Source organism: Crocuta crocuta, unplaced genomic scaffold (assembly GCF_008692635.1).
Source record: "Crocuta crocuta isolate KB4526 unplaced genomic scaffold, BGI_CrCroc_1.0 scaffold73, whole genome shotgun sequence".
In the NCBI taxonomy this organism is placed as follows: Eukaryota; Metazoa; Chordata; class Mammalia; order Carnivora; family Hyaenidae; genus Crocuta; species Crocuta crocuta.
The window spans coordinates 4,860,546-4,885,618 of NW_027529443.1; the positions used below are offsets into that span (position 1 = coordinate 4,860,546).

General features: G+C 45.6%; 1 protein-coding gene across 1 annotated transcript in view; it reads right to left on the reverse strand.

The window, feature by feature from the left end:
* Nucleotides 1-25,073, reverse strand: part of PRKCB (protein kinase C beta) — a 327,110-nt gene that overhangs the window by 52,739 nt on the left and 249,298 nt on the right. The window contains exon 11 of the mRNA XM_077760560.1: nucleotides 7,700-7,873. Within this exon, the coding sequence (XP_077616686.1) occupies nucleotides 7,700-7,873 (174 nt within the window). The remainder of the gene's footprint in view (nucleotides 1-7,699; nucleotides 7,874-25,073) is intronic.

A 25,073-nucleotide genomic window follows, 5' to 3' on the forward strand; every position in this document is an offset into this window, starting at 1 on the left:
CAGATACTACATCTTCCCTGCCTTCCTAAAGGGGTAATGACAGCTTCTCTTTCGAGAGTTTTGCAGAGATATTCAGATGATGCATGTCACATTCATGCAAATTCAGAGTCTCCCTCAAGTAACCATATGGTCAAGGACATGTATCACACACAACTTTTCTTTCCTCTATATTCGATAGCCTTAGAATCCTTCTCAGAATCAAGCAATGGATGCTCTTCTAACTTATTTTTTCGGCTTTCCAAGCCTTGCTCTTCCACACAGAGAGCAAAGCTCTCAAGGGCTAGGACCATCTCCCCCTTCCTTAGATTTCTATAAACCTTTGATTACTGAATGAACATGCAAAGGCCACCATTAAGAAGGCAAAGGGAACCAGGCTGTCTTTTCCTACCCGCACACACTTTATATGCCTGGGTTGCATTCCTCAGTCCCCTCAAGATCCTCAGGTGCTTGAGTTGCCTAAAGCCCCAACACGTGCCAAGCTCTCACCAGCTTCCTCTCCTAGGAGGCACTCAGTGCCGGGTCTGTACCACCAGCAGTCGGTTATATCCTGCTCCAAACCCGTAGTTTCCTTGCACTCAAAATAGTGACTCCCATTTGAGAGGAGCACCAGTGATCCCTTCCCTGTAGATACAACCCCTTCTTAAAGGTTCCTACTGAGTCAGTAGTAGCCAACTATCTATCAGTGGATGGGCCAGGAATAAGACATCTGACCTTTGCTGAACCAATCAGATTCTCTTTCCTAAGAGTACAAATTAGAACCAATCAGATTCTCTTTCTCATGAGTATGAATCAGAACTCTGGGAATTCAGCAGATAGGCAACCTGCAAGGGGCTAGAGAAGTTATGTTGTTAGCATGATCAGGGAGAAACAAAGAAAACCAGGAGAAAGAAACATGAGATCTATTCTAGAAAGCTTTGAAGTTCTAGTTCTCCATGAGGCTCAGGTACATCTTTGCCTTTGGATTCTTCCAATAAAATTCTGTCTCTTTCTCTCTTCTTAATGCAATAATTTGGAGAAGGAGGTTTTCTACTTCTTGCAACCCAACCATTGCTGACTGAGACAACTGTCAAAGCTTCCTACAGCCACACCCTTCTATCAAACCGTACCCCTGGGCCCCCCTGCCAACCCTGAACCGATCCCGAGTTACTAGGACCCCTCGGACATTCTCGGTGCTTGAAGGACAGGACCTCAGAGGCCAGATCTACAAGTGGAACCATCCTCATCCCTCTTCTGTCCGCATGTGCATTCTGGGTTGATGCCCATCCCAGCATGCCTTGCAACTGAGTTCTTGCTGGACCATGACAGCAAATTTGGAGAGGAAGTAACTGCTGTCCTTCAATGACTCATAAAATCTAATTCTATTTAAAAAAAAAAAGAAGTGCATATGTTCAATTGAAAAGAAAACATTTAAAATAGATGTTTTGCTAAGGAGACTTAACTGCCTGTGCCCACTGGCAGTTGGGAAATTGCATGAATGTGCCAGGCTGACAATTGTCCCTGAGAAAAACTGCAAAAGGACTGGAGGAAACATAATTCTTTTGTGCCCATGTAGCAAGGTGCCCCTCAAACCCAGCTCCATTGGTGCAGGGAGCCTCCATTTATTGTTTATTCTGCACATTGTACATCATGTCTTTAAATTTTCACTTATTATCCTCACTTGAAAGATGATGAAACCAATATCCAAAGCTGCTAAGTGACTTTCTAGAGGTCACACAGCCAATAACCACCGACCCAGACTTTTCTGGCTGAGACACTCACACTCTTTGTGCTTCTAGAACAATTTGCCTAAACCTCAGTTCATCTAATGAGCAATTGAAAAAATTCAACTACTTTCTGATGGCTTTTACATCTCCTTGGGTATTAACATTGGTCGTCTTGTGGCACATTCAACACTTTCAAATTGTTTTATTATAGACATTTCTGAAATAATATAAATTTAAAACGAAGACGATTATCCACAGACCCTTCCCTAAATCAAATCAAGGTTTTCATTTGTCTATGCTTCTTTTGGATTCTTTTCCATGTGCATACGCAGTCCTAACACGTTTAGAACAATCCCTTAAAATTTAATACCTTTCATTTTCGGTTAACATTGTGCCATGAATATTTTTCAGAGATTTTTTTTAATCCATTTTTTTTTGAGAATATACTTCTGATGTAACTTTGCTTTCCCAAGTAAGTTTTTTTATAATTAAATTTGCATCATTCTAAGAATGACAAAAGTTGTTTTGCATATCGGTGGGTGTCTTTTTCCCTTTTATCTATTTTGGCCACCTTCGGAATTTTTTTTTAAATTCTATTAAGGATCTTTCATTTTCAAAATTCTAAGACACTAGCAAGAAAAACATATCGAATTTGCAGCATGTTAGACTGGATTTGTCATTTTTCCAAAGTAGCTGATTCATAGAGGAATTCTGGGTCACAAAATACAAAATGACAATCCACTCGGGTTTCACCGGCCTCCTCTCTGCTCCTCAAACACTCTGAGCATGTTCACGCCTTGGGCTCTTACACACACTTCCTCTTTGTCTCCGACACTTTGCCTCCAGATATCCACATGCCTCGTGCCCTCGCCAGCTCTGGTCTCTGCTCAAATGCCATCCTTATCAGAAAGACTTTTCTTTGATCATCGTATCAAAAACAGCATCTCTCTGAACCAATCCCTCCATCTCTCCCCCCATTACGTTTTGTCGCACTGTTGTCTATTATCCGTCTCCCCTCATGGAATGTAAATTCCAAAGGAACAGGGGACTTTATCTCTTTTATCCACTGATGGAGCCCTCACAAGAATGCAGCTGGGTCCTGACACGTTTATTTCAACAAATAAATTTTTGGTGACAGAATCAATAAGCATTAGTAGCCTCTGTATACTGGCAGGCATGGTCTGACTTTTAGGGGGCTGGCTTCGGAGATACTGCCTGCTTCAGCCCAGCCTGCCTCCTCTCCTCTGCAGCACCAATCAGGGGGTTGGGGGCGATGCAACTCTAGAAGGTGAGTGGGAGCCAGATGACCACCTCCAGGGGCCTTCCCCAAAAAGGGTTGTTGCCTTCCTGTCCACCTGTGCCAAGCTACCGATGATGGTTCGCCTCATATATATGTAGTGCTCCCTACATTTTAAAATAACTCCCACCATAAAACCTTTCTAATCATTGCAATATCCTTGCGGGGTGAGTAGGTGACTCTTCTGTAGTGGAAGGAACGCCTGAAGCGGCTTTAGGAAACCTGCCACTTACCGGCTATATAACCAGCCATTTCACCTCTCTGAGGGCTGGTTTCCTCTGCGCCTAACTGCAGACAGCACTTGCTTATACTGTTCTTGTGAAAACTAGATGTAATCATGAGAGCGAAAGTGACTTAGAAACTAGAAAATGGAACCTGGGGTCAGGATAGCAAGGTTGGGGTTCTGGACTCTTGCAGAACAAATCGCAGTGTCACCACTTACATACTGTGTGACACTGTGCGAGTTACTTAACATCTCTGAGTCTGGGCGTCCTCCTGGATAAAGTAGGGACGGTACCGGCGTCTACCAGGAGTGGCGCCCAGAGGACACAATGGAAGCACCTGCAGAATGCGGAGGCCTGCCCGGCCCACGCCGACGTGCTCACAACACCGGCTGCTGGGTTTTGTTGTTTGTAACATCACGGTTGAGGCCACGTGGGCTGCAACTCCACATAATGTGCTAGTAAAAGCCTGGTTCTGAATTCAGTGGGCCTGGGAGCTCGGGCTGTGTCTGGGGAAAACTAGCCCCAATATCCTAGATCCTCAGGCCTTCCTCCTGCAGAGTGGGGGACGACAGGTAATCCCTTCTGTAGCAAGGTTTTTTTTTTTTTTTGGTGAAGTGAATGAAACCAAGTGTTTGAAAGTCCACACGAGGGAGATGCTCAGATGGAAAGTCAGGTCTCCTCCTGAGACAGAAATGCGAGGAGTACATGGAGCCTTCACTGAGCAGGGGAGAGGTGAGCGAGCAAGGGGTGGGGCTTGGACCCCTGTGGAGCCTAGAGACTGGCTGGCTGCTGGCAGCTCTGCCCCACAGGCATCAGATGGCCTAGAAATCCAAGGAGTCATTCTCAGCACCCGCAAAAGACCCAACAATGGGGGCAACTGAGTGGCCCAGTTGGTTAAGCATCTGACTTTGGCTCAGGTCATGATCTCATGGCTTACGAGTTCAAGACCCAGGTCAGGCTCTGAGCTAACAGCTCAGAGCTGGGAGCCTGCTTCAGATTCTCTGTCTTCCTGTCTCTCCGCCCCTCCCCTGCTCATGCTCTGTCTTTCTCTGTCTCTCAAAAATGAATAAACATTAACAACAACAACAACAACAACAACAACAAAAAGACCTAACAGTGTCACAGTTAAGTGGAAAGCCCTGTGGAGCTAGACTGCCTGGGTTCAAGTCCTGGCCCTAAAATGTACTTGCTGTGTGGCCTCAGTCCTCTCGTCCTAGAGGGGTGATGACAGGACCCATCCCAAGGTTTTCACATGGCTTAAGAGCGTTAGCCTGTGCCTCACGTTAGTAGGCATTATTGTGTCTTTTAAGTAAATTTAATTTATGTAAAATCAAAGTATATGTGCTTAAAAATACTATCTAAGGCAGTGAGGGCATCTCCTCAAGCCAAGCACAAGTGTAACATTTACAGTTACATTTTCCCCAAACGATGCACCCTTAGAGACAGTATAGCTACTTCATCTGATTCACCCCAACAAGATGGCGATCTGTTCCACCCTTGGCCTTGCTAGGTTGGGAGACCATGAGGTGGCTGCCCACACGGGCCTCCATCCCTACACAAGACTTGAATCCATGAAAGTGTGTTCTCAGCACCATCTCTCTTCCATGACGTGTGACACCTCTTGAGGGGGCCCAGGGCCCCACACAATTTCCAGGTAAACCCCAGCCCTACTGTCTAATGCCAGAGAGCATAATGAAATATGAGTGAGGCAGTATGGTAGGAAAAGCATGGCCTCAAATCCACTCTGCTATCATCTTTAGAGCAGTACATTACTAACAAAGATATGGTACATCAATGAATTAATGTTAGTCACACATGACTAATACCTCCAATCTCAATTCATTCAACCCAAATTGAAAACGGTGCTCTAAGTCAGTCCAACCACTTGCTTGAGAGCAAGATTTCTTCTTGGTCTACTCATCAGACTGAAACCCTTCTTGACTGTTGATGTCAGTGGGTAAACCTGGGGACCCACAATGGGAAAAAGAGAAGATGTAGCGTGAAGGAACCTAGAGGTTTAAGAATCTAGTCTTGTCCTGTCTCTGCCATCTCTTGAGTGCTTTAAAGACCTAATTCCCTAAAACTCAGGCTTTGCAACTCTCTTCACCACTATGCCAAGGATGCGAACTGTTTCTCCCTTAATATTTTTCTTTACACAGACTCTGTTCTTTAATGCAAACATTTTCTTTTAGAAGTAAGTGTTAGTCACCTTTGGAGCATAATCGTAAACCAATTCATGACAAACTGTCCAACAACAAGGAAGAATCCAGCATTTATCAAGCCTTTCCTATATGAGCTGTGCCACGGGGAACCAGGTGAGGCGGGGCAGCCTGCCTTCCAAGAGGCATTCCTACTAGGAAATGAAAAAGAAATGACAGAATTAGGGTACCACCACTAATGGGCCTAGGCACAGAGTGGTTGCCTACATCATAGAAAGAGACACGGGGTGTTCTGTACCTTTGAACCAAAGAGCACGCCTTCTACGTTCTGACCAAAGGGATCGGACCTGAGTCTGGCTGAGTCTCTAGGCCCAGCTACCAATTTGCAGGAGACACACTGGACAGGGAAACCATGTGCAAGAGCCCCACACCTGTGCAATCGGCAAATCCAGACTGTGAAAATGGTCTGAGTCAAACAGCCTAGGATCTTCAGCAGATGAAGGAACAGATAAAAGGAAGGGATGGAGGGGAGAAATCACTGTATTAAAAGGCTTACAAGACACAGCCAGTTTCTAAAAATGGGAAAGATTAAACTATCGTATTAAGAGATGATAAGACTCAAGTGATAAAACTATAAAGACGCACAAGGAAGTCAAGCCACTGCTTGCAGGGAGATTGAGATGAGAACATGAAGAACCTTCCAGAGTGGCTGCCAGAGTTCTGTTTCTCAACCTGGGTGGTGCTTTGAGGAACTTAACCTTATGATAACTCATTACTAAAACATCTATTTTGTGTTTTTTATATTTGTCTTATAATACCTCAAAATTTAAAAATTGAGAGACTTTACTATGCCATAAATAGAAAAAAGTCTGTAAAAAAAACCCCATATATATGTTTGTTTTGCATATATATATATATATGACCTAGAAACTGGTGTTTGCCAAGGCATAGAACCCAAAGCCTGATACTCTGTGTTAAAAGGGAAGTGTTAAAAAGAGGGTACAGGCGTGTGGGCACCAAATGGAAACATTCTCCTTGAGGCATTCAGAAGAACTTAAAACTAATTAAAAGGAGAATGTAATTTTAAATCTATGCACCAGCCAAAGTCACCCTTCATACCCAGGGCCACATTGCACAGGGGTACATGCACCCTACTTTGGCAAATACGGTAAGTGACAGAGCTGGGATCTGAACCCAGGTCCCTCTAACCCCAAAATGTATCAAGAGACTTCTTTGAACAGGGAAGGAGCCAAGTTCTGGTTCTGCCCCTTTCACACAGGGCAGTTCTAAGCCCGGTGTGCAGTCTACCCTGAGAAAACCCACCCCAAACCCAGTTTTGGATCTTTCTGGGCTGGGAATGTTGAATCTAATGTAGCAGAGCACAGGACTTCGTGATGTTGGAGAAGACAGGAAGCCTCAAGCTTTAAATTATATGCAACATACAATAGCATCTCGTCTCACATAGGAGGTGGGCTCTAAAATTAGCATGCATAGTAAGAGCACACAGAATTGAAATAATCTTAAAGAATCCCTTAAAGCTTCTTGGAGTCACTGGGTCACTGGCTCTTTAGAAGCCCCAAAGGCAAGAACTAACTTTGTACCTTTTTGCATTTGGGCTCTGGCCACCCACTCCTTAGGCATGGAGGCCAGGGTCTAATTTGAACTGAGAAAAAGGTAAGAGGTTACTTAAAGGGATGGCCTTGCTCTCGCAGACAGACGTGGAATCAGTTAATAGCAAACGGTACACAAATGTCCCCTTCTTTTCTTGGGAGCCACAGCTTTGTGCTCACTAGCCCCTGCCTAGGACACTGTGCCCCCTGCTCCAGAAGTTTCCTAAAGGCTGTGATTTCAGGCAACCCCTCCCTCAAGAAGGTTCCTGCAACTGGCAGAATGTACCTGAGCATTTATCTGGAGGGCCTGGAGGGCTGACTATAACTGTCTAAACCCACACCTTGTGGCCCTTCCCAACTCATTCCCATCCCTAAGCTCTGCTGTAACATCTTATATTGTGAGACCAAAAGTCCTCAGCTCCTATCCTCAAGTCACCTCTTGCTGTCTGAGAAAGACCCTGCTCTGTTGGTTATTAAACCAATCGCCTGAGTTCTTTTATCTTCATTGAAACAGCATCTGCCTAGGGGAGAGCTTCTCAGTGGCAACCTCAGAAATTCTCAGCAGCTTCCCCTGGGCACAACAGCCTCCCGTCTCCAGAACAGAAAGGGTCCAGGTGCCTCTTTGGGGCGTGTGCTGCTGGGATGGCTCTGGCCAAAGCCTGGAGAAGCCCTAGAGGTGGAATGGCCCGGCCCCCGGACAAGTTACCATGGTCTGGAAGCAGGAATGGAGCTGGGTCAAGAACGGTGGCTTCCCGGGCAGGGCCAGCACCCGCTTCTCCACCATCGTGCATTCCACATCGTCATCTTGGATCACCACATCCTTCTTCAGGATCTTCACAGCATAGAGCTCATCTGTGCCTTTCCGCTCTGAGAGCATGACCTGGGAAAGAGAATAAGCCTGTCAGGGTGGTTGGAAGGGCCCAGAAAGCCATGGGCAGCCGATGTTCATTCAAACCCACTCCAAGATCTGCCCAGATGCCCTCTATGGACACTGAAATAATGGATAAAGTTTTCTACAGACTTCGCATTTTGAATGGCTAAACCCAATCCGTAGGGAAGGTTCCAACAGCAGCAAGCAAGTATCGATCCCTTTGGGATATGTATCGATGCCCAGCCAACAGGGCTAGGATGTAAACCTCATGAGGGAAAGCATCTTTGCTGGTTTTGTTCATTGCTGTCACCCAAGAGCCTGAAATAGTGCTTGGTACATAGTAGAGGTTCGGTAAATATTTGTTGAATGAGGGAATGAGCAGATTCCTGATAAAACTGAATTTGGGGCACCTGTTCCCTTATTCACTCGGTTATTTAATATTCACCAAGAGCTTGCTAAGCACTGGGAATACAGCAATAAAGAAGCAGACATGTTCTCTGCCCCTGTAGCCCAGAGGAAGAAAGACTTCTGATATTAATTACAGGGATGATTAGTGTAATATTTTAACACCCTCTCATGTTGTCCTGGGGCTTCCTTCCATGCAGCTGTGGTCACAAATCCAGCATGTTAATCAGTGTGGCTTGGGACACATCATTATTTTCACTGGTTGTGACTATGCCAGATGCCACAGTGGCCAGCAGCTACCATTTTCAAGAAGCCTCTTAGAAGAAGCATGGGGCAGTACCACCTTGCAGGGGACCTGATCGGGCCTGGGGCCTTCCAGAAAGGCTTCCTGGAGGAAGAAGCAATCAGATTGCCATAAGCATTAACTGCACACACTGTGTCACCACTACATTTTTGAGCACTTATCAATGTGCCAGTTTTCATTTGTTATTTCTCATTACTTTGCAGAACCCCATTTTACAGGAAAGAGTGGCTCATGGGGGGTAAGACGCCTCACACAGCAAATTCAGTCAGGGACAGGGACAGGATTTGAATTCAGGTCTAACCGACTCTAAGTGTCTGCCTTTAAACACTTGACTTGCTCAGAGCTCCAGAGCTCCAGAAGGTGGCTGAGTAAATAAAAATGCTCACACCTGACTCAGCTGCAGGACCAGAGAATGTTACAGAGGCCCAAGGCCAGAGGGAGGGATNCTCTGCCTTTAAACACTTGACTTGCTCAGAGCTCCAGAGGTGGCTGAGTAAATAAAAATGCTCACACCTGACTCAGCTGCAGGACCAGAGAATGTTACAGAGGCCCAAGGCCAGAGGGAGGGATGCCTGGAAGGCTCTTCGAGGCAGGAGAGCAGCTTGGCATACTCCATTCAGCTCTTATCTTAATGGTAAATTAGAATCTAACTGCATGGAAGCTTCCAGGCTGGGCCCACTGGCTCACAGGGGCCCCATTTCCTGCTCTCACCATCTCCTTTCTCATCACAGCCAGGGGCGGCCATGGTGCTGCAGACCTAGGGAATTTAGAGCACTTAGCAAGAAAGTGCCCGGCGCACTCTGCCACTACCAGGGACCTTCCTCAGCCTGTCCCCTCCAGCCCCACCAGAGACATAAGGGCCGCCAAGTTGAGCAGGCCCTACCTGTCAGGCATCTACTAGGTCCCCATGCAGACCCACCAGCCTGCGTGTCAGGGTGGGGCTCAAAGCGCTGGGCCGCGTGTCTTCAGTTTGTTTCCCGTCTTCCCTGTCCTCTCGCTGGTCCCCAAGGGCCATTTCCCCTCCCCAGCCCTCCCCAGAGCAGAAGCAATGCCTCCAGGGGGCCAGTGTTCGAAGACGTAGAGAGTCAGGTGGAGACCGGGCTGTTCTGCTCGCAGGTTCCAGAGAAGACTGGGGAAGGGACAAGTGCAGGGAGGAGGCAGGGACATGACTTGGCCAGGAGACAAATGGGTAGAGGAGGCTGAAGGTGGAAAGGACCTTCAGCTGAGAAGACCCCCAAGTCCAGTAGAAGGGGGCTCAGTAGTGAGCTGGTTTCAAGCCCCACTGACCCGTCACCACTGGTTAAGGCACCGTCTAACTAACAATCCCTTTCTTGGTGTCCAAGACACAGGGGAAGGGCCCTGGACACCTTGAATGTCAATGAAGTCACGGTTGGACATCCCAGCCCCCTGACCAGAGGAGAAGCAGGACAGGTGGCAGAGAATTCCCCATGCACCCGAGGCGGGGGGACATCCTACAGTTGTATCCATTATCCCCACTTTACAGATAAACAAACTGAGGCTCAGAGAGAACAACCAGCTGGAACTAACAATTGCTCTAAAACTGCTGCTCAACTGCATACAATCCTTCAGTGACTCCCTCAAGCCTGATAATTCCATGACAGCATCATCTTCTTTCTTTTCCTTTGAATATTCTATTCCCACTTCCTGCAACATCCTTCTACACTCTTTCACTGCCCAGAAAATCAGCGATTCAGCTCAGATGTCACCTCCCTCTCAAACCCTCAGGGATGCGCTCAGACCAAATGGGTCACTCCCTCCGCTGGGCACCAGGACTTTTTTGTATCTACGCCAGTCACTTAAAGACAAGTTTCCCAAACTTCAATCAATCATTCATGTACCTTTTCCACATTCTCCCCTATCACCTAAACTGGTATTTGCTTCACATTTTAACAACCTAGCCCCATTTTTACTTAACTAAATTTATCTGAAGAAGGAAACTCTGTATCACCACTATTAATGGCAAGCCAGTATCACCAGCCATAAATGGAAATAAGCATAAAAATAAATAAAAGCAAAGCAGTGCTAGGAAATTCTAGCTAGCTATTGCTGGCTGCTGAAGGTTCCAAATCAGCCCCTGCGTTTTCTCCTTGTTAAAAGGGAAAATGATGTTAGCAAGTGTTAGAGAACTATTAACGGCATATTGTCATCAACTGAGATTTTCTTGTTCAAGTAATGAGAAAGACTGAAAGAAAACATAAAGAGAAAATAACTCTATCATGATGCGATTTAATTTTATTTAATATCACTTTCTATGTACCACCTAAAAAAATCTCAAGCACTAAACTAAAATCACCTTGCGTGGCGCCTGGATGAGCGTCTGACTTTGGCTCAGGTGCTGATAGCTCAGAGCCTGGGGCCTGCTTCAGATTCTGTGTCTCCCTCTATCTCTGCCCCTCTCCTGCTTGTACCCTGTCTCTCAAAAATGAATAAATGTTAAAAAATTAAAAAAATATATAATCACCTTGCAAATCATCAATGCTACCAATGTGCTTCACACCTCAGGAAGTACTATAGCATTTGTAGAAACCGTTTTTTTGTTTTTGTTTTTTTTTGTAAGTCAACCAGCATGGATGTGTATGGATGCTGGTGTCTTGCCCTGTCCCAAGCAACATGGGTCGAAGGAAGAATAAACAGATACCAGATAGCATCTCTAACATCCTGGGAGTGGTGTGCAAATGAGCCAAGGTCAGGAATTTCCCCTGCATTGGCTGGAAGGAAGTGAGGATGACACACATGAATCACTAGCAACAATGGAGATACAGAACTGAATCAAATTCTAGAGCAGAGTCAGCAAACTCTTCCTGTGAAGGGTTGAACAGTAAATATTGTAATCTCTGTATCAACTACTCAATTCCACCACTGTAGTGGGAAAGCAGGCATAGACAATACACAAATGCATGGGTGCGGCTATGTTCCAATAACATTTTTTGTATAAAACTAAGTGATGGCTAAATGTCCATTGGTAGATAAGCAGATGAATGGATAAAGAAAACGGTGTGTGCGTGTGTGTGCGCGCGAACACACAGTGGAATATCAGTCAGCCACAAAAAATAATGAGATCTTAACAACAGTGACAATATGGATGAATCTAGAGGGTATTGTGCTAAGTGAAATTAGTCAGAGAAAGACAAATACCATATGATTCACTCATATGAGGAATCTAAAAACCAAAACAAACACACAAAGCAGAAACAGACCAATAAATACAGAGGACAAACTGAAGGTTGCCAGAGGGGAAGGGGTTTGGGGATGGGCAAAATAGGTGAAGGAGATTAAGAGGTACAAACTCCAGCCATAAGATGAATAAGTCATGGGGATAAAAAGTACCACATAGGAAATACAGTCAACAATACTGTAATAACATTGAATGGAGATGGATGGTAACATTGTGGTGAGCACAGCATAATGCATACAATTGTCAAATCACAATGTTGTACACCTGAAACAGAGTATTGTGTGTCAACTATACTGCATATAAGTAAGTAAATAAATAAATACATGCATAAATGGCAATAGGTCGGACACCAGATGCTTCTAGAATATGTGCTTCAAGAAAGATCAGGAAAAATAAAACTGACCACATATTCACAGTGGCGGTTCAATTTGGAAGTGGATTTTGGCATGCCTTTCAATTCTTCTGACTCTTTATTAGAAGAACCTTCTGGTTGAGCAGTGGATCCGCCTGGCCACAAGTGATTGGATTAGAGGCAGCTACTGAACTAAACTGAGCCAATCACTTTCTCTCTCTCCAAAGAATTTGTAACAGGCTACTACTATGTGAAGTCAGTCCTGGGCCCCTGAAGAGAGATACACACAGATCTGCCTAGATTGGTCCTTTTCTACCACATGCAGGCAAAGAAGAAACTGATATGTGTTGGGGGCGGGTGGGGACGGGGGGTCCCAAGCATGAGAAGAGGCCTTGCTTTCTAGTTCCTGCTTCCAATTTCTCATGAGGTTTGGCTGTTTTCCATTAGAAACCTCCATATCTCTCCAATGAAGTTACAATTTTTATTTATATCAGTTGGAGCAGATTTCTGGGACTTAGAGATCCTGTAAGACAAAATTATTGTTTGGGTGGCTCAGATTCATAATAAAAATTAAAATTTCAGGAAGCCAAATAGCAACAGGTTTTGCAACCAAAACCAAAGCAAATCCCATTCTCTATAAAGGACGGTGCCTCCTGCTTCTTGGAGGGGCTGGGGTACTTGTTTATGACCCAGATCCTAAGCACCAGAAACTCTGGGCTGTGGCCTGTGGTCTGCATTTTAACAAGTGTCTCTCTTCCCCGTGATTCTAATCACTAAATCTGTTGATTTGTGGAACTCTGAGGTACTCTCAAAATCGATTCATCTAATACGGTGGTCGGGAAGTATCCACAGGGAAAACAGACATGTTCCTAATAGCTTCTTCTTCTCAGCAGTCATTAATGGAAGGAAACTTCCCTTTGTTCCTTAATATTCTCACCAAGCTCTCCTTTTCAACAGGAATTTCTCTGGCCCCTCTTGGAGGCCTTTTTGAGAGCTTTCCTCACGTCTTGAAGGAAGTGATTTTCTGCAGTGCTCATGAAGATTTTATACCCCTCAATCAAGAGGCAGAGTCTATACCCTTGAACCTGGACAGGCCTTTGCGACGGCCTCAATGAACAGGATAATGGCAGTGGCCCCCTGTGACTTCTGAGCAATAGCTTCTCAGTTTCTCTTGGGACACCTGCCCTCGGAGCCCTGATGTCACCATGCTGGCGAGGCCAAGGAGTAAGACCGCATGGGGAAGCCCTGGGACTACATGCTGGCCAGTCCCAGGTGCTCCAGCCTCTGGAGAGACCCTGAGCCACGATCAACCAGCGACCATTCCCAATTCCCAATCCCTGCTGCACGGAAACCATGGGAGATAACCGTATGTGGTTGCTGGAGTTTTGGGATGGTTTCTCACGCAGCGATAGAAGGCTAGAACAGAGTCCTCTACATTCATACGTGCACTGATGTAACCCAGTGTTGCCAGGTGTGGTCCCTGTTACCTTGGTTTGTTTAATTCTTGGGTTTGGTTATGCATATTCTTCTCTATCACTTTTATTATTTTATTTGATCTTATTTTATTTTATCTTATTTTTTAAAATGTTTATTTATTTTTGAGAGAGAGAGAGCAGGGGAGAGGCACAGACAGTGGGGGAGACAGAGGATCTGAATCAGGCTCTGTGCTGACAGGCCCCACATCAGGCTTGCAAACCCTGAGATCATGATCTGAGCCCAAGTCAGTCTCTTAACCGACTGAGCCACCCAGGCGCCCTCAATCAATTTTATTTTTAAAAGGCTTCAATTAAGAGATGCAACAGAGATGGAATTCATTCTGCCTTACAAATGTGTCATCTTTTCTAGTCTTATCCAAAACTTGGAAGGCTGGCCGATTCATCCATTCATTCAGTAAGCATTATGTGTCTAGGATGCGCGGAGCGCAGAGATAGGCACTGGAGATGCAGTGACAAGCTCACGAAGCTCGCCCTCCTGCACAAATAATTACCCAATTCAGTCATGATTAAACCCCAGCAAGAGAAGTGCATGGAGCTTCATGACTGTTTAAAGAGAGGACCTAACCTGATCTTGCAGGTCAGCGAAAGATGTTCTGGGGATATGATAACAAAACGCAGACCTAAAAGATCAGTGGAGCCAGCAAGGCATATTCCAGAAGGCATATTCCAGGCAGAGGGAAGAGAACTGTGCTCCCTTACAATTAAACTATCTGAATGAACAAATCTTCTCCTAGAATAACTTTAGAAAGTGAGCACTCAAGCTCTAGAAGGCAAATCCTGGATTTCAATTCTGTCTGCAATGCAGCAAACAATCACCTGTAGTAGAATTCGAGAGATCCAGTAAAGAGAGCAGCCTGGTGGCTAGACCAACAAAGGTGAGAATGGTGCAGGATTTGTACCAGGAAGAAGGGAGGGGGGCGCTGGAGGTGGGGCCAGCACGGGCACGGGGTGGGTCCTTATGCATTGGTAAAGATAGCCATTCCCATTTCTTGCTTACCCTGCCCAGGGCCTCCTTTAATCTCCACTGGAATGTGCAGTGGGTACTTCTACTACCCCAGGTTACTGACGAGGAAGCCAGGGCTTAGGAAGTGTGGTGACTTGTCCAGACTGCCTCCACTAGAAAGTGAAACTTCCCATGTCTCCTGTCTCCAAAACCCATGCGCTTAACCATATTCTATCTGATTCTCTGGACCTGGAGAACCAAGTGTTCGGCTGTGGGAAATTATTCATATGATTTGCTGCAAGTTATCACGGGAGGTTTTCAAATCCAGATTCCAGCCCTGTTCCTCCTTTTCCTACCCACCCCACTGGTTGAGTGAGGCTGAGGCCCTTATGGGCTGATTCATGGCCACAAACAGAACAGTCATTTCTTTCTCTGTTTCTTATACAGCCATTGACAAATCATTGATTTACTTGGTGAGGTGGGCTTGGTCTGAGTTGGTGCCACAACCCTGCACCCAGCTCCTTCCATCCATAAGCTCTCTCGGGGATTCTGTGCCAGGCACAATTGGTGATGTGCCCAGAGATAGGATGGGCATGGCTATGCTTCCAAACAATAAGCATCCCGGGGAGATCTTCCTTCCTCTCCTTGTGCCCTGATGCGCTGGCATGAGAGAGGAAAATGTCAGAGAAATAGCCATTGCCATGGCCACAGTGATGGCCAGGTTCTAAAATGTTCCTTTAAGCGGAAATGATCTTTTGCTTTTCATTAATTGCCTCATGAGGTTTCTGGAGCCTCTACTTCAGTTAATACCAACATAGAGGGTGTGGGCTGTTTGTTCAGCTGTCCCTCCATCTCCAGGGTGAGGATTCCAAACAGATTGAAAGGATGTGTGGAAGTGACGCTCTTATCAAATTCCAAGCCACATCTGTTCCCCAAGAATCTTCTGGGAGAGATGTGATAAATAACAAGGCTCCAGTGGCAGCAGATAAAATTGGCAAAGTAGCCCAGGGACTCCTGGCTGGAAAGTTTGTTGTGATGAACTTTACTGGTGAATCCAAATGGCAGAATGTGCCTGGAATCCTGGCCTTTGGCCACAGGACAGTGTGGCATAATGGTTAGGGCATAGGGTTCAGAGTCGTGGGGCCTGGTACCTGTCCGAGTTCCACCGGACACTAGCTGTGTGACCTTGGGAAATTCACTGAACTTTTCCTCCTCTGGTAGTATGGGGACACCAATGATCCTTAGCTGTTGATGGCAGTGAGGGAACTTTATGGGATACAGTGAGCAAAGTGTACTTTGCTTTAACTCAACACCGTGCTGGGCAAATGATGAGGGTTTAATACCCAGCGGTTATCCATTTTTCTAGGGCTGCTGTAGAAAAGAACCAGAAACTGGGTAGCTCAACACCACAGGACTTTATTTTCTCACAGTTCTGGAGGCCAGAAGCCCAGAATCAAAGTGTTGGCAGAGATGCTTCCTTCTAGAAGCTTCCTTCTAGATTCTCACAGAGAATCTGTTCCATGTCTCTCTCCTGGTTTTCAGGGGTTGCCAACAATCCTTGGCTTACAGACATGTCACTCCAATCTCTGCTTGTTTTCACGTGGCATTATTTCCTGTGCCCCTGTGTCTGTATCCAAATTTGCTCCACTTTTAAAGACACCAGTCATTGGATTAGGGTCCACCATACCTGAACTTGATGGCATTTGCAAAGACCCTACGTTCAAATAAGGTCACGTACATAGGGGTTGGTAGTTAGAGCTTGAACATCTCTTTTTGCGGGAGACAACTCCATTCACTACAGTGGTCATCATCAACTATCTTTTTCAGAAAATGACCAAGGGGCTTAATCATGATCTTTGCCCACCAGCATCGATGCCCACTTCTCAACTGGCTAAAGAGATTTGCCCTGCGGGACTGTGGGTCCATGCGCTTACCAATGTGAGAGGGCACGCATGCATAGTCAGGGCCCCAAGACCCCACTCCCCATTCTCCGGGCTTCATTGGACACCTGCCAAAAGTCCAAAGCCAAATTGAGTCTCTCAACTCCTCTGGGTTATGCCCCTCATCCAAGGCATCAACAAGTTTTGTCAGCTCTACATTCAAAAGGTATGTCCTCTCCAACCTCCTTCCTGACCTAAGCCACCATGCTGCTAGGTCCGGTCTCCTGAAATTGTCTCCTAATTATTCCTTGCTCCCCCCGACACTACTTGTTCCCAACCAACACACACACTTTTCTCCACATACCCCTGTGATGCTATAAAACCACGTGGGTCCATGCTCACTCTGCTTTCCTCAGGTCTTCCTCTCCCCACTGCACGTACAACTCCCCCCAGATGTGCTCAAGTTTACTCCCTCATCTCTTGCAGAGGTCCTCCTTGACCACCTTCTTTAAATTGTTTTTTGATTTTTTTATGATTATTTATTTTTGAGAGAGACAAAGCATGAGCGGGGGGGTGGGGGGGGTAGAAAGCGAGGGAGACACAGAATCTGAAGCAGGCTCCAGGCTCCGAACTGTCTGCACAGAGAAGATGTGGGGCTTGAACTCACGAACTGAAAGATCATAACTTGAGCTGAAGCCGGCCACTTCACCCACTGAGCCATCTAGGCTGCCACTGACCACCTTCTCTAAAGTTACAGCCCAGTTTGTTATTCCTCATTCCCTTTCCCTTTGTTTTTTTCATAGCACTCATCACACCTGGCATTAGAGTTCTCTCTCTGTGTCTTCCTCCCTCCCTAGACGTAAGCTCTCTGAGAGCAGTTATATTGTTGATTTGTTCACTGTTGTACCCCCAAAATCTAGGAACACAGTAGACATTCAAGAAATATTCATTGGATAAATGAATGAAAAAAATCTGCGCAGGGGGAAAGTAGCTTAAAAAAACAAACAAACCAAGATCTGGGTTACTGGGGATCTCCAGTGACTTAGGTCTAAGCATTGTTTAATTTATATATGGCTATATCTAACTAATATTTCACAAAGACCTTGATGTAGCATTCAAGATTATATAACATAAAGAAGTGGATTTTATGGCATGTAAATTATACTTCAATAAAGGTGGTTAAAAGCATTATACACTATATAGTAAGTGTGTATATTTTCCCTCTCTCTTCCTTCCACCCTCAGGTTCCTGGAAGCCAAAGCAACCAGAGACACATGAAACCTAATAAAAGTTCCTATTTCCTTTAAGGAAAATCATTTTTTGAAGAGAAGAATAAGCTTTCCCTAGAACTTAGGTCTCAAAGAAATATTTCGCATGGATCTTGAACACGTAGTGCTAAAGTGGATGATCTTCTGAACAACATCCCTACAATAGGGGAGGGTGAAGAGGGGAGAGGAGGAGGAGGGGGAGGTGGGGGTGCAGGAAGAGGGGGAAGAGGAGGAGGGGAAGGGGAGGAGTAAGAAGAGAGACCAAGCATCTAGCATTGTTGGAACCTCCAAGCTCAACTAACATGCTGGAATTGGGGAAAGACTTGAACTTGAACTCAAGTGGTGAATTGAAAAGAGAAAGAAACAGACTTGAGGCTCATAGGGTCCCCACCTCCAGTCTGGGAGAAGAGAAGAGATCAATAAGGTGCCTGCGCTAAGGCTGGCACGAGATGGAGAGAGAAGCAAGTTGAAGCCTAATGTGTACGCCTCAGGCTCACTGCAGACCCCTGGCCCCTCCTCTCCCACACCCACCTCACAAGGGAGCCAGCGGGCTCTGGAGGCAGGTCTTGGGTGCTGGTCTGCTGCAAGGTGTGCAGACTCCCCTATTTTAGGGTTCCATCTTTCCAGGAGTTCCCCTGCTCTCTGGGCTGTCTCCTGTAGGTTGCACTGAGCCCCACAGAGGCCAGCAGTGGGGACTTTAGATCAGCTCAGCTCTAAGTCTGAAGGAAGACACTACTCCTCCCCTCCCCACCCTTTGCCAGGGTCTGCCTTGTGGGCTTGCACTGAGCTCCCATTTCTCCAGGACGCACATTAGAATTCTCTGTGGAGCTTCCAGAAGCTGATGCCTGGGCCACAGTCCAGACCAATTAAATCAGAATCTTCTAAATATTGGGGGCCTTCTTGTGCCAGGCCTGGTGTGCCCGGGGGAGGACGTGGTGGTGGTTTGGCAGGCCATCAGGACGGTGTTGTAATCAGGGGCTGGAGCACTGGGCAAACACTGTCCATCTGCTCTTCCCAAGGTGTTCACCCACTCAGGAGGAGGATGTTGGGAGAGATTTGGGTGCGGCTGAGTTACACAATGAAGGTTAGCTCCAGCATCCTCATCTTCTAACACGACAGGGACCCTGACGAGCTCTTCAAGGTAAGAACGCGACTGTGACACCAATGGAGTCTGAAGAGCTGGAAGCTTTGCATCTAATTAGAATTGTAAAATCACGCTGGTACAAGTTCAGCTCTGTAATCATGAATTTAAAACCTGACTCGGTCATGTGCTTGCTGTGTGATCACGGGCGAATTACTCAACCTTTCTGAGTCTCAGTTCCCTCACCCATGAAAGGGCCATAATGATAGCTCGTCCCTCACAGGGCTGTTAGGAGAAAATGGAGGTAACACTCAGTGCCCAGCACACAGCAAGCCACATTGTTAAAGTGAAAGCAGAGTCAGAGAGAAATAAAGGGATGTTCCAACTTCCTCTATGGGCAGGGTGGTTCTCTCACTTTCTCCAGAAGAGGCAAGCAAGAAAGGCAGAGGGCGAGCCGAAGCCATAGACCAAAATTTCTGCAAAATCAATTTCCTGGGAGATGTAATGCAAAGTCAGGAATGAAAGCCAGGTCCTACATTCTGAGCTTAGAGATGGGGCGGGCAGGAGCCGTCCCCTGGAGGCTAAGAGGATTCTTGGAGAGGTGAACACTCAGTCTGGACAGGGCTTCCCTGTGGAATCAGCAGACCCTCTGTCATCTTCTAAGATTCTGAATGGGGGAGGGACGACATGCCTGGTTTTTAGGCCCTCACAGATTGGCCTGTGGTGGCATGCAGATGTGCCAAAATCCTACCTTGGACTGGGCAAGGGAGAAAGACTTGGCTCAAGCCACTCAAGCCTTGGTCAGAGGCCTAGAGTGTGGAGCAGATCTTTTCTAACCAAGCAATCTTACAGCATGCTGGGTGTGGGAGTGAAGTGTAGATAAGGGTCCATCAATCCTTGGGACCACGAGGATGACTCCATGGCATAAGGCATGTGAAGAACTTAACAGATAGAAAGAACAGAAGGCGTCATGTTCATCATGGCCAATTAATTGTTAGCCTTTGAGGCTTTCCTGACTTTCAACTTTCACTGGACATGAAGATGTCCTAACATGTTCTGGGTTATCTTGAGGGCCCTGAGTATGAGTCTCCAAAGTGTATTCTTATCGTTCGAACTTCAGATCAAACTCTCTAAGCACGTATGTCTGCACATACTGTGTGCTTCAATTTTATTTTTAATGGTGGTCACATTAACCAAAGATGAAGTCATGTGGGTCAGGGGAATCAAATGCCTTTGCCTCTAGCCGCAAACAGGAAGTTAACAGTGTAGAAATGATTTCTGGTAACTGGGGAGACTTGCTAATTGAAGAAGTACTTCAGGAAAAATGGAGAAGTGATACAGTGGGGAAAAGATGTTAATTTGGAGTTAATAGTGTGGATCTGGGTAGGAGCTGGTGGGTACAATCTTCAAGTTGGACGGACAAAAGATAAGAACAGTGACACTCAACATGCAGATCTGCTCCGATGATACGACTTGGTTATTTCATGATTTATTATGTAAGGCTTTCCATATTTAAAATAAAATCTCTTTATATGGTTACATATGTATGATTCCAACTATATGACACTCTGGAAAAGGCAAAACCATGGAGACCGTGAAAAGATCACTGGTTGCTAGGGGGTAGGGGGGCGGGAGGGATGAATAGGCAGAACGCAGAGGATGTTTAGGGCAGTGAAACTATTCTGTATGATACTATAATGGTGGATACGTGTCATTATAAGTTTGTCCAAACCCACAGAATGTACAACACTGAGGGTGAATCCTAATGTAAACTGTGGACTTTGGGTGATAATGACATGTCAACACAGGCTCATCAATGGTAATGAATGCGCCGCTCTAGTGGGGTACGTTGATAATGGGGGAGATTAGCCAAAATTTCAGATCAGAGGTCAGGTTAACCGGTGTTAAGATTTAAGCCTTTTAAAACGATGCCATGTGCCACCTCAGATTTAATCAAGTTGAACTATTGCCCACTAGCAGAGAGAGCGGGAGGAAGTGTGAAAGGAAGTTTAGAATGGAGGTACTTTTAGCCTAGTCATCTCTGGGCTTGCTATTGTTAAGCAAATGTCACTACACCGAGGAAGGAATGACTCACAGCCAATGCTGGGGGGTGGGGGGGGTGGGATAAGGAGATTGGGAACCTCATATGCCTAGCTCTTATGTTTTCAATAAAGATGTTTAGTTGGATTTTGCTTAAAAAAATTTTTAATTGTTTGATTGGGTTGTCCTAAGAAATGCAAAAATTTCAAAACCCTGGGCTAGATCACTTTAATTACTGATATCATAGAATCGGTTAATCATAACTGATAGGTATCAATTCTAGTTATTGTAGTGTTCTTTTGAGCCAAAATCAATACTGGGGAAATGTAAGCTTAGTCAATTTTCTTTGAATCATATGTTATATTTGACAAAGGTAGATGGTTAAAATAAAAGCAAATTTCATTTGACTGTTTTTTTTAATACGGTTCCCTGGGGAAAACAAACCAGTTACTGATGCCTTTTACCAAAAGAAAATGCAATGAAACCCTTAAGGGTCTGTCATCGATTTGAACAATTAGGTTGCATCAAGAAAGCCTGTTTTCTCTATAATCTGATCTGCCCTGTGTGCGCAAGCTTCCTTTGCTGGTGGTGTTCTAGGCTAACAGAGAACAGGCTTTCTCCAAGGCGGGAATGGAACACTTGGAGGGCAGGTGGCCGTGTGGCTTAGCAGTTATGCATTCAGGAGCTGGACTCCTTGGGTTTGATCCTGCATCCACTGTTGCATGAATCTGCAAGTCTCTTGTATGTCTCAGCCTCTACTTCCTCATCTGTGAAATGGAGCTAACAATAGTATCCACCTTGTAAGATCGTTGTAAAGTTAAAAAAAATTTTTTAATGTTTTCTTTATTTTTGAGAGAGACAGAGACAGAGCTCAAGCAGGGGAAGGGCAGAGAGAGGAGACACAGACTCCGAAGCAGGTTCCAGGCTCTGAACTATCAGCACAGAGACCGATGTAGGGTTCGAACTCACAAGCCTTGAGATCATGACCTGAGCTGACCTCAGACACTTAACTGACTGAGCCACCCAGGCACTTCGGACTGTTGTAATGTTTAAACGAGCAATGAATACAAAACATTTAGACAAGTGCTCAATGCTCAGAATATATTATCAATCTCTGCAGCAGTTTTTGATGAGGTTTTGGGTGGGGGTGAGGTGGGGACTGAAACACACTATGTCTAATCATATTAACTATCCATATTTGTGCATCCAACATTTTTACTCTGGGTGTTGGGCAATTATAACCTACAGGTTTCTGCTATTATGTTCGTTGTAGAAAAAAATTATGGGTTATGCTGTTAGAAACCTGGGATTCATCTTAACAGGACTGTGGATTTCTGAAGCAGCACATAAAGATGCAGTTGACATGGATATGCGGAGGGTAGCAGGAGCCGTGACAGCACAGTAATTGGACCAGTGGCCATGAATTATCACCTGAGACAGAGTTTCCATGTTAATAGCCTCTAGCTGGACCTTCAATAGCAGAACTAGAATTCACTTCGTATTATTTTCTCCAAAGAGTCAGGCAACGGGTTCAAGAATGTACAGGCTTAACAGAAACTCCTGCTTTGGCCTGTGTATCAGACAGGCCAGTTCTTTACTTCCTTCTCTTAGAAAACTGCCCAAACCACCTCTGCATTTCAGAGTCTGTTTCTGTTGTCCTTTCTGGTGGATGGCTGGAAAAGTGACCCCTCCCCGGGGCCATGGATCATAGGGATCCCTGGGCCATACTAGCCCATGAGATTCTCTTTCTTGGAATTTAAAAATTCTAGGGCAGCCTAGATGTGCGAACTAGACATTGAGAATTGAGGAGTGACACAGGCTGACGCATAACCACAGAGAGAGATGTTAGCAAGAAGCAGGGATGACAGACTGGGGCCCCCAAGATGGAGGCCATGTTGTTGGTTTCCTGGAAGAGACTTCCTTGTTCCAGCTGTACTTCCTGCCTGTGGGTATTGATGAGAGACAAAGAAACAGACACGTCTTTCTAATAAATACCCCATTACTCACTCTGGCTTGATAATCTGCTTGTAGCAGGGCAGAGGCTTATAAAACTTTAATTCCAGAGATTTCATTTCCCTTGATATAATCAATTTTCTGGGGGGGAAATGGACCCTTCTAATTTCTTGTACTGTAATGGACTCTCTCCTGAGGAGTGAATGTAAGGGCTGTAGAATAGCAGCAAATCATTTCACGGAGGAGAGACATGGAAAAATCAGGAAGGTGGAAGGGCCGCACCATGATTTGGTAAGATGAGTTGGCAAAGATATGCTGCAATCAGAATTGCATTTGAAACAGGCTGGGGGCTGGGAGGAAGGTGCCATAATTGGGACAGAACCAAAAGAAGGCAGGAATCCAAGATCAGACAGCAAATGTCAAAAGGTTCTCTGGAAGAGGATTAAGGGAACAGGTAGCAGAGACTTTGAGCTGTCTGTGAACCATATGATAAAGGAGCTCACCATATGGCACAAGAAGATAGCAAAGCAGGTTCAAGGAAAGGAAAGTGCTTTTGTCTGTAGGATTATATAACCACATCTAATGTATGTACGTGTATGTGTGCGTGTGACTCCATACCACTAATGAGATTAAAATTAGGATAGACTCCCACATCAGGAGCTCCAAGACTTACGAAAGGTCTTTGTTATGGGTTTGAACTAAACTGCCTTTTCATTCCCTCATGCCACTTCTTCCTGTGTTAACTCAGGGCTGCAGCTGGTTCGAGCAGAAGACACTGCTTGGAGCTCTGCATTGCTCTCTTGTGCACCAACCCAGAGCTCACGCTAGTTATGCGTGCTGTGGTTCTCAGGGAGACAAGCCTCGATGTTCCCGAGGATGCAGTGCTAGGGAGCAGGTGTTTGCAACCAGCACCCACTATAGCGGGCAAACTAAGTGCAGAGCTGGGAGGGGGGCCCACGATCTTTTTAGGGGCTCAGGAGAGCGTTTTAATGTCTTTTAAAATCACAAGAAAAAAATGGGCTTTTAGGTTAAAGAAAATGCTTTAACATATTATATTAATATATTCATCCTTATACCGATGCAGTCACATAACATTTTTAACTTTTTTTTCTACAGCAGAAGGAGGGGCTGACACATGTCAGTTTGCAGCTCCCTAGCAGTTCTGAAACTGCCATTTCAATAAAGACAAGACCAGCAGGTTGGTGGAGAGGAGTGAACCCCAAAGCAGAGACAAACACTGTCGGAGATGGGAAGTAGCAACTAGAATCACAAAACCTACATTCAAGTCCTGGTCCTGCCTCCTTCCCACTGTGTGGTCTTGGGGAGGCCACTCAACCTCTCTGATTTACAATTTCCATGTAAGTATAATAGGGTTCATGTCAGTAACTACCCTGCAAGGTTCAGGGGAGAGTTCATATGATGTAATGCATGTAAATCCATAGCATCATCCCAGGCAATTCATATGAGGTCAAAGTCAGAGCCAAAGGGGATGGAGTGTCTGGAACTGGAGAGGTAGGATGGGTGAAAGAGTGGGTGCAGGTTAGAAGAAATGGAGATTGAGGGCTGAAAAGAAACCAGCTAAGGAGTTACTGCACATACTAGAAATGGCTCCCAGACTTGGAGGAGCCCACCAGCTGAGACCCTTAGAGAAGGGAGAAGGGAGAAGGGCAGGGGCTGGAAGGGGGGAGTCCATTGTCATAAGCCCTCTCGGGAATCTCTGTAATGACTCACACGTACCATGAGCATCTGCAAACAGATACATGACTGACAGGTGCAGTGGTGAGGGAGGGCAGGCAATCTGGAGCCTTCCGTCACCATGAGCATGCAGTTTGTCTATGAGCATGCAGTGGTAGAGCCTCAGAGTAAAACCAAGACACATAAACTCTGCTTACACTCAGAGGGAAAAAGAAGAGAGGGGGAAATGAGAAAATAAGAGAGAAAACTTTTTACCTTCTAGAATGTGCCCGAGGTATACTGCTGTTGGGACCAGGAATGTAAGATCGCATGTATCTAAACCAAACCTGATCTGTCAAATGCCACTGACTAGCTATGTGACTTTAGTGATTTATTTTAACTTTCTCTCATTTCCTCATCTGTAAGGCAGAGATAACAGCAGCTACATTATAGCGTAATGGTGAGTGAATATATGTAAAGCCCTTACAACAGAGCCTGGTGTACAGGAAGGACTCAAATGTTAGGTAGTATCATCACCATCATCACCACCGCCACAGAATATATGTTCCATAAGAGCAGATATTTATCTCTGTTTTGTTCACAGCCATTTCCTTTGC